At 32.0% G+C, this 15,261-nt stretch overlaps 2 protein-coding genes across 2 annotated transcripts; one reads left to right on the forward strand and one right to left on the reverse strand.

Moving 5' to 3' along the window:
* Positions 1 to 3,413: 3,413 nt before the first annotated feature.
* Positions 3,414 to 6,881, forward strand: LOC101506427 (uncharacterized). The gene is made up of 4 exons (XM_004500882.4): positions 3,414 to 3,793; positions 3,885 to 4,016; positions 4,120 to 4,190; positions 6,297 to 6,881. Exons 1-4 carry the CDS (start codon positions 3,533 to 3,535, stop codon positions 6,598 to 6,600), a joined length of 768 nt encoding a protein of 255 aa, XP_004500939.1. The 5' UTR covers positions 3,414 to 3,532; the 3' UTR covers positions 6,601 to 6,881.
* Positions 6,882 to 11,166: 4,285 nt separating this feature from the next.
* TUBB (tubulin, beta class I) lies at positions 11,167 to 14,243 on the reverse strand. Its single transcript, NM_001279009.1, is given in 3 exon segments — positions 11,167 to 12,058; positions 12,159 to 12,428; positions 13,774 to 14,243. Coding segments are annotated over 3 exon segments (1,350 nt in total). The 5' UTR covers positions 14,174 to 14,243; the 3' UTR covers positions 11,167 to 11,378.
* Positions 14,244 to 15,261: the final 1,018 nt, after the last annotated feature.

Here is a 15,261-nt window from a genome sequence, read left to right on the forward strand (position 1 = left end):
TGTCGACGTACAATGCTCCAGTATTCTTCACCATGACCAAGTAAAGCAGCAATAACACGATATCCACAGTTTTCATCTACTTTAACATTAACTATGTCTTCAATATATGGATGAATTAAAGGAGGAAACTCGTGGAAATATTTTTTAACCTGATGGGAGACTTGTTTGGATGCTTGATGGGAGACTTATTTGGATGCTTGCTGGGAGACTTGTTTGGATGCTTGCTGAGAGACTTGTTTGGATACTTGCTGGGAGACTCGAGTATCAACTTGTTTGGATGCTTGCTGAGAGACTTGTTCGGCTTATTGCCTTTTTTCTTCTTAACACCACATTTTGTTTTGATTTTATCCACTGGTGCACACATTGATGTTGTCTCCGGATATCCTATTTCACGCAACTTGCTCTTTAATGCCCTTCTTCCAGCAACATGAAGTGTTTTCCATGTTTTCCAAATTATATTCATCTCCGATGTAATGTCCAACTTTGAATCATCTGTCAATTGTTCTTCCTCTTGATCACTATTCATGGTTAATTTCCTCCAATGTATATGAACAACATCTAATGGAATTGGAACACCTTTCAGCTTGTATCGTGTCAACTCACATGCACAAGGTAATCCATGAGTGTTTCTAAGTATACAACAACACACATCTTTATCGTTGCCGACATAGTTGACTCTATTGTATTCATGAACAATATCACCTAAAGTTTTCTTGGATACAACCCAAGTAAATTTCTCAAAGAATGGATTGTTGTGTATATGCTCTTTGCGACCCTTACTTATCTCAAATGAACCTTTTATCTTAATAATTTGAAACTTCAACATGTCATTCATACCATTCCATGCCTTACAAAAATCTCCTTTACTGTGTTCCAAAAATCTTTTCATTGACCAATGAGCAGACTCAATCCTAATATTTAAACAAAAAAAAAAATACAAAATGTGATGTTTTAATCATATATCATGCATAAAATAAAATACAAAATGTGAAGTTTTAATGACATATCTATTAGTCGTAGTATTTCCTAGATGCAATACTCGATTGGTCCATGCTTCAACAAATCTTTCCTTATGCGGATTCAACCATGTGTCTCTGACGTAGTTAAAGAAAATAATATTATCGACACATGCTTGCTCAAACATTTGCAAAAGTTCATCGTACTCCTTCTCTTTAGAACAATAAACAATTTTCCTATACAACTCAAGAATGGGTTCTTGCATGTCTTTCTTTAATATATATTGTTTGCATTTGACTCCAACATTTTTGTTAATATGAAGCTGACAAAGTAAATTTGTTGAAGATGGAAATACAAATTCAATTGAATACCGACATAACTGACTCTCTTGTATTCTTCAACAATATCACCTAAGGCTTTCTTGGATACCACCCAAGTCAATTTCTCAAAGAATGGATTGTTGTGTATATGCTCTTTGCGACCTTTACTTATCTCAAATGAACCTTTGATCTTAATAATTTGAAACTTCAACATGTCATTCATACCATTCCATGCCTTACAAAAATCTCCTTTACTGTGTTCCAAAAATCTCTTCAATGACCAATGAGCAGACTCAACCCTAATATTTAAACAAAAAAAATACAAAATGTGAAGTAATGATCATATATCATGCATAAATCATATATCATATATCATACAAAATGTGAAATTTTAATGACATACCTATTAGTCGTAGTATTTCCTAGATGCAATACTCGATTGGTCCATGCTTCAACAAATCTTTCCTTATGAGGATTCAACCATGTGTCTCTGACGTAGTCAAAGAAAATAATATTATCGACACATGCTTGCTCAAATACTTGCAAAAGTTCCTCGTACTCCTTCTCTTCAGAACAATAAACAATTTTCCTCCACAACTCAAGAATGGGTTCTTGCATGTCTTTCTTTAATATATACTGTTTGCATTTGGCTCCAACATTTTTGTTAATATGAAGTTGGCAAAGTAAATTTGTTGAAGATGGAAATACAACTTTAATTGCATTCATTAAAGCCAGTTCTCTGTCAGTCACAATCACCTGAGGAAATGGCGTGTTTGAAAAAAACAACTCTTTTAACTTCTCCAATGCCCACCAAAAGTTGTCTTGACGTTCAGAATCCATATAAGCAAATGCAACATTAAATGTCAACCCAGTTGAAGTTACACCAACAATTTCAAACAATGGTAACCTATACTTGTTGGTTTTGTAGGTGCTATCCATGATGAATACAAGAGGGAACATGTTCAACAAAGTTATGGAATCTGGGTGTGTCCAAAACATATCCCTCACAACGCTGGAGTCCTCATGAGTCCTACTCCAACAAGTATATTTCTCAGCTTCAAGTAACTTCAACAAATGTTGCATATCAGTTCTAGGTCCTTTTAAATTCTTCTTGTATGTACTTCGTCGCTTGTAAATTTGATAGATATTAGTCACATTCTCCATATCTCGATCTCTCAAAGATGACAAGATGTGTCTCGGTGCAACGTGATATTTTGTCAACTCGTCAACATGTTTCTTATCTTCTTCTGTTAAGCGTCCCATAAATGCATTATTCTCAAAAGTAGCTACTAACTCATGATTGTGAAGTCCACAGATTAAACTAATAATCCATCCTTCAACGTTTTTCAATGGTCTCGATCTAAGTTTAAACGGACATCCACACCTTTTAGTTGAAGTACCTGTGTTATTTTTATTTGACTTATATTGTCCACCTCTATCACAACCAATAATTAATTTTGACTTTCTTCCTCTTTTTCCAGTCTCTATGTTTGATCGAGTAATGATAACTACTACTCGATTTTGTCGACCGATCTCTCTTGCCCATGATATGACAACTTCTCGTGACTCAAAAATTTGATCAGTTGTAAATGTTTCAGTTAAATCTATAAATATTGGTTGTGTGTTTTACATCCCTATTTTTAAAAAAAAAACAAATTAAATAAATATTTTAAAAGTAAAAAAAAAAAAGTTTATTAACTACCGAATTTTTGAAATTTCCGGATTAATACCGAATTTTCCGGTGAAGAAAACATAACTACCGGATTTTTAAAAACATTAAAATTTCCAGTAGCTTCCGGAAATTTCAAAAATCCAGTATTAAAAATGTAACTACCGGAAATTTATTTGACCAAATTTCCAATATTACAAATAATTACCGGAAATTTAGTTGTCAAAATTAAACCTACTGGAAATTTCGTTGAGGAGTGAAATTTTGGAGTAATTTTTTTTTTACCACTCACGTGAATGAATTCATTAAGGATAAAATTGGATTTTTAATAAATTGGGGGTACAAGTTTAATTGGAGGGGTACAAAAGCTAACATTCCAAAAAAAACAGGAAAAGAAGGGCCTTATTTGCAGCTCAGCCCAAATACACGCGACCCAAATGTTGGAAAGTATCCACAACTCAGAGTATTGGAATTCAAAACCCCAAACTCAGACGATTCTGAAGGGAGAGGGAATCACTATCATTCACTGCAAATTTTCTTCATTTTCACATTCCACATTCCACATTGCACCTTCAAAATCGTAGAAATGTCTTCAGAAGAATTGAAACTGGTGAAAAAACAAGAGAACGACAACAACAACAGTTCTGGTCCCAAAAAGGTCGCAACCTCCAACGCTAAACCTCAATCAAACAAAGTTCCGAAAGTCAAGAAAGAAGTCAAAGAAGAATCAGAACCCATTCCTCATTCTACGTCAGCTTCTCGCTCCAAAGTTAAAAAGCAACTCAATGACGACTATGACGAAGACGATGATGATAAACCTATCGCCAAAAAAATCTCCAGCACCAAGGTATAATAAATTCAAATTATCGACCTAGTTTTTTTTCTTCCATTTTAGTAATGTACGTTTGGTTATTTCTTTATTATGTGCGTTTGGTTAGGTGGTGAAGGAAGTGAAGAAAAAGAAGAAGGTAAAGAAGGAGGAAGAAGAGGTTGTTACAGAGCAGAAGAAAAAGAAGAAAGAAAAGAAGGTTTATGATTTACCTGGACAGAAACGAGATCCACCCGAAGAGGTTTGAATTATGCACGTGTTTCTGTTTAGTTACTCTTTGATTTTATTTTTATGATTCTTTTTTTAGGTTTTCAGTAATCGAATTATTTTACCTTTTTTTTCAGAGAGACCCTCTCAGGGTTTTCTACGAGACTTTGTATGAGCAAATTCCCACTAGTGAAATGTCACAAATCTGGTGAGGTTTTGCATTTTGTGCTAATGTTTCTCTTTCTTATTTGCAATTTGTTAGTTAGGTCATTTTTGACAATGTTGGGAAAAGGAATTAGCTTAATTATTAGGCTTTGGCTCCCCCAAAAGAACGTTATTACTATGAATGTGAATTGTTAAGTGAGCATGAATAACATGTCATACCACTCACAAGAGCTGAGAAACACTATTATATAGATTAGTTTTATGTTTGAGTAAGAGTTAAGCCTAGAGTTGAGCGACAGGCCGATCGTGAATGGAAGAGTGGAAGACAATTAACATGCTTCTGGTTTTATTTTGATAAACAACTTAATTGAACATTTATATTATATAAAGGTTTATAATTATATGTACATTTTTGTATAACAAATGATAATATGAAATCAAACTCTTATCATGTGCTATCTTGGTGAGCTTATAGATATAATTTGAATAAAGCTCATAGACATGTCATAAGTTATTTCCGTAAGCCCTTACAAATGCTTATGACAAAAGATAAGTTCAAATAAGTCAATCCAAACAGATTCATTTAAAATCCTTTTTACATGGCAAATTTCACATGTATAGTGTAGACTTTCACCATTTCAGTAAGCTTAATCTCCTGTATTGTTTAGAATTGGTTTTAGCCTTATACTATAAGGCTAACTATCAGACCTTTGACATTCAAGTGCAATTTGTGCAGGTAATATAATGCTCTTGATGTTTTATGTGGAACTTTGCATTTGATCCAATAAAGCCCTTTATGTTAGGATGTGAGCATTAGGCTCAAATAGAAAATTTCCAGCTTTTAAGCTTGTCCTAGGCCCTTGGAAATATATCAATTTGTCTGTGCTAAAGTGAAGGTTACACATGCTATTATTTTCTTGATAGGATTATGTTTATGCTTTAAGGTACATATGTAATGACTTGTGTTTAGGAAAACCAGAAGCCAATTTAAAGACAGAAGTATTTTAACCCTTGTGATTCTCTCGATGGATGATTGAGATGGACAAACTTTGATTCTTGACCTGAAAACCAAACTATGGTAGTGGGGCAAAGGAGCATTGTTTTGGATCAATTATCAAAGACAATTGAGGTTTATTTTTCTTTCTTTTCCTTTGGGGATACATGTTCACAGGCATACCAACTCATAAACATACACTGACCCTGTAATTACTAATCCCAAAACCATGCAAGCGGTTGTAAATTGCATGCCGTCACTATAAGGCCGTATGCATTTGTTCCTTACTGTCTACGTTGGATTTGCAGTTTTCATAATCAAAATGGTAGATCTGCCAAGTGCCATCACTCTTTGTATCTGATATTTTGTTAAATTGTGAATATTTCTCTTTGTATCGGAGTTGGGAGCATAGGCATAACGGATATTTTGTTGCTTTCATGTCTTAGGTTAGAATTGTTTCAGACTTATCATCTCTCTTTTGTCTAGTTTATTAGTTCAGTTGCAATACCTAATGTGTATTTGATTTTATTTTTTTAATGAAGGAATTGACACCATTTCAAATTAATTGTTCTATTTAGATTTAAAAATAGTCATGGGACTAATTTAAACATAAGATAATTTATACTGCAAAAACCTCGAGATTTGTTACGCAATTGATTATGGGGTAGCTTTTTATTCCATGGATTCCATGCACATAGTAACATCCAAACATAAAACTATCCAACTTTTTCTGTATATTCTCCATGATCCTCTAGTCCAAGCCGCCTCTTTCTCATCTCTTTCCCCCCCGTTATTTCCTCCCCTCATCTCATTCGAAATTGCTTGTGCTGTACAGTGTACATGGATCATAAAATACTAAACCGATTTAAAAGTTCTGTTGTAACTCAGTTACTTGCATTGTCTTGTTTTACTTATCCAATCCCACACGATTTGTCTAATGCTTATATTACACTCTAACAGTGTAGATAAACAAGAAAATCTGCACTGCAGATTGAAATTTCTTTCCCCACTTACCCTAAAGAAAGTAATGAAATATATGTTATGCCTGATTGAAACTAACAAGAAAGATATGCTGTGTAGAACTTGTTTCCAAGCAATTATAGGTACTTCCTAGCGTAGAAGATTGTTTATTTGTGTTGCTAAATGTTACTGCAGGTTGATGGAAACGGGCTTGCTTCCTAAAGAGGTCGCGGTGATAGTACATGAGAAGAAGCAAAAGAAAACTCTACAGCAGAAAATCACTTCTCCTGTTAAGGCTGTATCTGCTGTGAAGAGCAGCACTAAATCTGTTACGGTTAAGAAAAAAGTCTCAACTACGCCTAAGTCTTCTGTTAAAAAGACAACACCAAACTCTGCATCAAAGCAGTCCAACAAGCAGAAACCTGAGAGTGTAAGCTCTGACGATGACTCTGATTTTACCATTAGTTCAGCAATGGCAAAGAGGAGAAAAGTGACTTAATTATCACAATTTTTTTGTGTTTTTTTCTCTCATGGCATTTGTTGCTGCGGACACAACTTGTAAGAGGAACATGATAACATATCAACATGAATTATGGTATAAAACTTTCAAAGAGATTTCATGTTGACAGTGTGTTTAGTTTTTTAGCTGTGTGCTTTGTGCACTATATAGTCAGCCGTAGACCTCTAATATTTAAAGATGTTAATCATTTTAAATTGTATCTGGTACTTAAAAAAGATTAATCTGTGATTCTAAACTGAAGTTGGGATTTTACATTCTTATGATTAATGTGTTTGTAGTAAAATTTTATGCAAAGATTTAATCCAAGCTTATGCCTTTCCACCGGTAGCTTCTGGCTTATTTCAATGGTGATGGGAAAAAGTTTGACTTTTTAATATATATATATATATACAAAATCCTTTGATACGCACGAAATGCATACCAAGAAGACACAATTAAACTAAAAGTGTGTTTGGAGTTATCATGAAATCACGTCCAAATGTGTTTTCAACGTGAAAGCTATACGCTATAAGTTTGGATATTGTCGTGCTTTTGTTTATTTTTAACACGGATTCAAACATTCATTAAAACTGTTTGAAGAAGGCCCGTCATTGCAGATTTCCGCAAAATAGCAACTACTTAATCTTGTTTTATTTTGGATTAAATTCTACAAAATGAATTATTTATATTAAATAATAAAGTGCCTAATATAAATTATTGAGTTAATAATTATAATTATAATTATTAGTTTATTCACTTCTCACTTTTCAAAAAGAAAATTTAGAGAAGTTGATTTTCTATTCGATAAACTAACTCTTGTTATTCTTCCGGCAATTTGGCACATACTTTCCCATGTCATAAAATAAATAAAACAAAACAACGTTTTTTCTAGAAATTGGATCCTCTAATTTTTTATTATTATGCTGACCCAAAACACCGCAAGCCCAAAGAAACAAATCGAGACGTGGCAAGCTGAGGGGAAGCCTAGGGTTTCCTTGTGCCCTCTATATAAAGGACTCTCTTTAGTCACTTGTGCCTCAAGTCGAAGATCAGAATTCAGATAGTATTATATTGAGTTCAATTAATGATCGATCACCATAATATTATAAGTTATATATTCATTATTTTATTATATACTATACTTCAAGTTGATGATTTATTTTAATGTTATAAGAAAGTTTGCAAGTGATGAGAGTTTATTCTGTGATGATGAGAAGCTCGTATGTATATATTATTTGCGAGCGATGTTTATTCTCATACTTCCATGACTCTGATGCGCTTTCCTCTCCTTTAATTAAATTCATTTCACTCCTATTTTTGTTTCAATTCATTTCTATTTAAGCTAATTTTTTTTAGTGATCAAGATTTTAAACTGTTGCATTTTCCAATTTCAAGTCATGAAAATATGTTCAATTCTTTTTTTGATGTTCAGTTTGATTGGGTTCTCAAGATTTCTTCTTCTGAACAGATTTTCGTTGTCATCGTTGGGATCACTCAATTATTTTTTTTATCAATTTATAAACAGGCTAGGCATATTTATTTAAAGAGAATTATCATGTTCTTTCAGGGAAATAATTGGTTCACTTATTTCATAATAACATTTTTGGTCGTCATTATATTAATGGCGAAATTTGTGTCATGTACTTCTATAACTTATACATTAAAACAAAAATTTTAAATGTCAAAACAAATGATGAATTCTTTCAAAAATATAAATCTCATAAATTATACAAATAATAAGACTGAAAAAAGAAGAGAAAGTTATACAAATAAGAGAAAGTTATACAAATAATAAGTTATGAATTATGACATATAGAAAATTGGAATTTGTACTCTAGAATTGATCTTTTAACTTATAAAAATACGTATACCATATCCAAAAAATTTATTTTTAAAATTTTCTTAAATTAGTTTCATTCGAAAATAATAGTCTCATCCAAAAATTTAAAATCTGTTCTTAGTCGAAAACTTTAGAAATTTTTGGTATTAAAAAATAACCACTATAAATTTCAAATTTTTGATTGAAATTCCAGAAATTTCACAAAATAAAAAAACAAGCACAAAAATTTTCAATTTTGTTCTTGAAATTTCTGATACAGCATTTTTTATTTATTTTTAACATTGAATAGAGGAACGAAAAACACCGAACCTAATAATACATCTCTTCCTTAAAAGTAGTGTACCAGAAATTGTTTTTGAAGTTTCCGATAGACATGAAATTGTATGCTTTGAAATTTACGGTTGTGTTAATTTGTGCACTGATTATTTGGAGAAAATAATTTAATTGGCCGAAATTTTAGTGAAAATAAGATTATAGAGTAAATTTTTTTTTTAATCTTTGATTGAACGAAAATCAAAGGGACAAAATTAGGTTTTTTACGTTTTGAAAAGTATAAGTCTAATTGTGGGAATACAAAATTCATTTTTTCAAATTTTAATGTTATGGTCAGCGTTATATCCCACAACATTTTTAAGGCTAAAATATATTCGTGGTCCCTTAACTTAATTTAAGGTAACGTTTTAGTCCTTTATCTTTTTTTTTCCGACTTGATCCTTTATTTTAATTTTAAGTGACAATTTGATATTTTATATTTTAAAATTTCAACAATGATATTCTTTTTTATACAAAAATTCAAAAAAATTTCAATCAAAACTCATAAAATTAATTATATTCTTCAATATAATACAAATTTCACCAAATTCGTAACGCAAATCTTCAAATAAACTCATATTTTCATACTTTATTTGATATTTTTAGGAATAAAGGACTAAATCGGAAAAAAAAAAAAAAATAATAAAGGACTAAAACGTTACCTGAAATTAAGTTAAGGGACCACGTGTGTAATTTAGCCTATTTTTAAATTGCTAAATTTACTTTTAATTTATTTTTTTTTACTATTTTACCAATTCAAATGTACTTTTTTTTAATCATTTAGAGATTTCCAAACAAAACAATTCAAGTTCTCAGTACACAAGGTTAATTGAAAAAAAATTATATAAAAAATTTTGGTACAGAAAATTGAAAAGATTTGTACCAGAAATCTTTTTTTAAAAAATTCAATATAAAAGGTTGAAAATTTGTACAGAAATTTTGTAGCAGACAATTTTAAAAAAGATTTTTGGAACGAAAAGGTTGAAAAGTTTTCCAATATAAAATAGAAAACCTTAAAAAGTTTTCCATTATAAATGATTGAAAATGTATGCAGAAGGTTCAAAATCTTAAATAAAATAAAAATTATAAAAAATTTCGAAAAACTTGTGTTTTCAAGTAATTAGCGGAAAACTTAAAAAAAATATTTTGAAAATGAGTTGTGTTTCAGAAATATTGAAAAAAGTTTTTCGATAGTTCTAAAAAACTTCAAATAAATTTTTCAGTACTAAAAATCTTGAAAATAAGTTTTTCGATAAATACATCTCTACCAAAAAACTTGAAAAAAGTTTTTCGAAGTGTAAATTCAATACCGAAGAATTTGAAAAAATTCAGTAAAATAGAAAAAATTGATACTCATTTGTGTACAGAAAAACTGAAATGATATGACGGTAGAAAATGACAAATTTTAATATTTATACGAGGACAAATATATCATTTTATTGCATTTGTAGGGATAAGAGTAAAATTTGAGGGAATCGGGATATGTTAAATCAGAGTTTTGCTAAGGATACTCACTCTATAAGGCATTGTGTCTCCTTCAAAATTCGTTAACTTATGATATGTTTCTTCTAATATGTGAATGCTTTGAATGGGGAGCTCCTTGATGAGTTTCAACCGTCTCAAAGTATAAGGCAAAGAGATCCAATCTCTTCATTTATGTTTTGTAAAAATACAGGAGTGTGAGTGCAAAAAGTAATATTTTCAATCATGTTGTAATGAAAAAATGAAATGGGAAGAAAAAAGTGCAAGATAGTAATTTTTCTCCGAAAAGAACACAAATTTTGAATAACAATCCACTCTTATTATTTTGCAAATATTTATAAATATTAATAGTATTATATAAAAGCATGAGATATAAAGTTGGTTTTGTGAAAGAAAAAAAAAATCAATTTGGTAACTAAGATGGAAGAGTTAGAAAGTGGAGTCATAAAGATGTTGTAGATTTGATTCCCACCATTACCAAAATACTAATATTAACATTTATACTAACATTAATAGTTGTAATAAAAAAATAGAATTATATTTTATAATACGGCAATTATTGTAAAATAATGTCATTATTTTCTAAAACTTACATGACGTATTTTGGAGTTTGGAACATGTTATACACCCTAGTCTATTTATCTCTCCCATGGTGTGGAATTCACTTAATTCTTATTTTACCCCCCTCACTTCTCTATTCTGCCAAACAGCAAAGAGGAGATTCTACTTTTTCTTTTATTTTCTTATCTAAACGGTGTACAGTCTATTTATTTATTTTTCATATATTTTTTTAGCTTCCAAATGAAGCATTAATTTTTTGGAGTGAATGGGTTCATGCGTGTAAAGCAAAAATGGGAAAGCCCCAACCCTTTTCTCAAAATAATACGAATTGGTAGGAAACAAAACTGATTCACACACATACATAAATACATATGATTATAGGAATAAGAGTATAGGATAACCCTGTCTGCCGGGCCACATTCCAATTTCCAAACAATTCTGAAATAGTACACTTAAAAAATGAATTTGGCAAAATGTAAAGAAACAGGGATAAATAAGAACAAAAGAGCATATGACTGTAGTAGATACACGAATAGCAGCAAAGTTGCATAGTTGAAGTAGTTACCATTGGAGTTTGATCCAGCTACTGCTCATCGTACTGTTCCTCACCTTCTTCTTCATACTCATCTTCCTCCTCTGCAATTGCATCCTGGTATTGTTGGTACTCTGCTACCAAATCGTTCATGTTACTCTCTGCCTCTGTGAACTCCATCTCATCCATTCCTTCTCCAGTGTACCAATGCAAGAAGGCTTTGCGCCGGAACATGGCAGTGAATTGCTCACTCACCCTCCTAAACATCTCCTGAATTGAAGTTGAGTTCCCAATAAAAGTGGAAGACATCTTCAAGTTCTTGGGTGGAATGTCACACACACTAGACTTCACATTGTTGGGAATCCATTCAACAAAATATGAAGAATTCTTGTTCTGCACATTGATTATTTGTTCATCCACCTCTTTGGTGCTCATCTTTCCTCTGAACATTGCAGATGCAGTCAAGTATCGGCCATGTCGGGGATCAGCAGCACACATCATATTTTTGGCGTCCCACATTTGCTGAGTCAGTTCTGGGACGGTAAGGGAGACGTACTGCTGAGACCCACGAGAAGTGAGAGGTGCAAACCCCACCATAAAGAAGTGAAGACGTGGGAACGGGATCAGATTGACAGCCAGCTTCCTAAGATCAGAGTTCAGTTGTCCAGGAAACCTCAGACAACATGTAACCCCACTCATAGTTGCAGAAATCAGATGGTTCAGATCCCCAACTGCAATTAGACCGCGAGGAAATAAATAACAAAAGTTATTATCTATTTACCAAATCTTATAGAGCAAGTGAGGGACTAAAACAGAGGAGATGATACTTACAGCTAGGGGTGCTGAGTTTTAATGTCCTGAAGCAAATGTCATAAAGAGCTTCATTGTCAAGAACCATGCACTCATCTGCATTTTCTACAAGTTGGTGTACAGATAGTGTGGCATTGTATGGCTCAACAACTGTATCAGAGACCTTTGGAGATGGGAAAACAGAGAAAGTGAGCATCATTCTGTCTGGGTATTCCTCCCTGATCTTTGATATCAATAGTGTTCCCATGCCAGAACCCGTGCCTCCTCCAAGCGAGTGGCATACTTGAAAACCTGACAAAAATAATTTAATTTTAGATTTCAGAATAAAAGATGACAATACAAGTTCACAAACCTGACAGTACAATCGTTAGAAAAATACAAAACTACCGAGAATCACATTTCTGGTGGCATGTACCAATTTTGCGTCATACTACAACAGAACAAGACCATGAAAACATACTAACCCTGTTAGGGAACCATGATCTATGTTTAAAAATATACAGTTATGTGTAGCTTCTAGAGCACTACTATGATTTGGGTTAATAGTTACTACTATCTAAGTAATAACTTGTTGTGTGAAAAAAGAAACAATTTTTTTTCATGAATCTGCATAGCTTATTCTGCAGGTGGAGTGTTTCAATTCAATCTAAGAATTCAGATGCAGATGATACATTAATATAATATGGTGCAGTCTTTTACTTCTTGCATCTAAAGATCCTTATAGAAGACCAACATTCAAGATTTCGTAAATTGCTATGGACAATTTCATGATAATTTTTTGTCTATAAAAAACTCAGGAAAAATTACACTAGTAATCTAGTATTAATTTGTGATTTAATAAAACAACACTTTTATACTACGCTTAATTTAAGAAACAAGAGATCCAGATTGAGCAAGTCAACGTGTGTTTTGTTATTTGAAAAAACACACTTTAGAAATTATGTATAATTATCATTAATCGAAACTGACAATAGGAAAAGAACCCGACTTTATACATTGTTTTATAATTATGCACTATAAAAGATGATGTGGTCCCTACATGTCTTTCATTCAAAAGAACATGGACCACGAAGAAAATCCTGATGATATCAGATCTAGTGATCTAATTATCTTATTTCTTTTATAAAAGATCTACAGATGGCAAAAAGAACAAACGTTCCACATAGTCAACAGTGTTGACTTCGCACTGTTTTTTTTTATTTCCATAGCATATATCAACCCCTAAAGTATTGTCATTAAACAAAATCATGGAAGCTTCGTTCTATCAAACAACTAAACTAAACTAAAACAAATATAGAGATTAGATTACAGTGTATCAGCAAATTTTTATGCAGGTTGAATTCAACTAATGCATCAAATTCGTGGATCTCCCAATAGTAGAATTGGATCCTCCTTTAACTTTTAATTATCGCATTCGTCAACTTTACTTAAATTAGAAAACAGGATTATATCTTATATCTACCATAAATCGCAAGCAAATCATTTCAACAAACATTGATAATCAAGCTACAGAAACAGAGAAAAACGTCAACACTGAAATTCAACGGAAACAGTACGCCATTTGTCAATTTAATAAGTCGTAATTGAAATAAGTTAGTCGAATAATAGAATCTAAAAGTTAATTGTGCAAATATACCTTGCAAGCAATCACAATTTTCGGCTTCTTTACGAACAACGTCGAGAACAGAATCAATCAACTCAGCACCTTCGGTATAATGACCTTTCGCCCAATTATTACCAGCACCAGATTGTCCAAAGACGAAATTATCAGGACGAAAGATCTTACCAAATGGACCAGATCTGATACTTTCCATGGTACCAGGTTCAAGATCCATAAGAACAGCCCTAGGAACATACCTTCCACCAGAAGCTTCATTGTAATAAACATTGATCCTTTCCAATTGAGTATCGGAACCGCCTTCGCTTATATATTTTCCGGTTTGATCAATGCCGTGTTCGTCGCATATCACTTCCCAGAATTTGGATCCAATTTGGTTACCGCATTGGCCTCCTTGAACGTGCAAGATCTCTCTCATGGTTGAAACGAAGAGAAATGAGATTTAGGGTTTGGTGTTTGGGAAATGAAATGATGAGTCAGAAAATGAGATCGATGAGCGGTTCCAATGAGAGAGAGAGAGGGAAAACACATAGATTTATTTATGGAAGGGAGAGAGAGGGAAAATCGGAGGTTAAGATGGTAATAATGGGGGAAGGGATATTTTGTTTTTTTTTTTGTTTGGGAGTGAAGGGGTGAGGTTCATTGGTGACAGCCATGTTACGGGCACGAGGAAACCAACTACTAACCAGCGCATAACTTCGATCACGTTATCTATGAGGCCCCCACATTTCTTAACTTCTTTTTACGTTATTGCCCCATTGCATTATTGCATGTTTTTCGGTGTATTCTCAATCATTTTCGTTTCTTTTATTTTAGTAAAAATCTTTTCAACTTTACTGTATCTTGATTTCTTTTCCTCATATTGATATATCAATCAGCATATGGATTTCCTAAAGAAATATATATATGTGCTAGTAGTATATGACAAATTCTAAGGTAGAGCTTGTTTAAAAATAACAAATTTATATATTACTCTTTAGTTTTTGTGATTAAACTACTAATTTAATTGATGTTCTTTTTAAAAAATAAATAAATATAAATATTTTTTTAAAATTTAATTTAATATACTTACATTATTTATATCACTATCTCTCATAAAAACGAAAATAGATTTATATTTTTAAAAAATATCAAAAATTACTCAATAAATAAACTATAAATATATTTTTATTAAAAGAATGGATAACTCACATTTGCATTGTTCACATGCTCAATCACTACCTACATGGATATATTGAAACCTACGATTTCTTATGTTAGAATCATAATAATTTTAAGTCAAATAACTATTATAGTATGGTTATCGCAAAATAAATTTATGACGCAAACGTTTTATACAACATTTTTTATACTAAGGTTACTATTCATACATTGTGTCGACTTCATATCACATGTTTACGACCCACCGTGTATGATTATCATTGATTCACATAATGCTATGTTTTGTTGTGCTTACATGATGTTATAATGTTATGTTAATCCCATCTTAATTAACAAAAATATATT

This window comes from Cicer arietinum, chromosome 5 (assembly GCF_000331145.2).
Source record: "Cicer arietinum cultivar CDC Frontier isolate Library 1 chromosome 5, Cicar.CDCFrontier_v2.0, whole genome shotgun sequence".
Taxonomy (NCBI): domain Eukaryota; kingdom Viridiplantae; phylum Streptophyta; class Magnoliopsida; order Fabales; family Fabaceae; genus Cicer; species Cicer arietinum.

Bases quoted from the DNA above. Each gene is read 5' to 3' on its own strand.
- LOC101506427 (XM_004500882.4), top strand. From the start codon at position 3,533: ATGTCTTCAGAAGAATTGAAACTGGTGAAAAAACAAGAGAACGACAAC. The intron at 4,017-4,119 runs GTTTGAATTATG...CTTTTTTTTCAG, and splicing joins AACGAGATCCACCCGAAGAG to AGAGACCCTCTCAGGGTTTT. The intron at 4,191-6,296 runs GTGAGGTTTTGC...ATGTTACTGCAG, and splicing joins AGTGAAATGTCACAAATCTG to GTTGATGGAAACGGGCTTGC.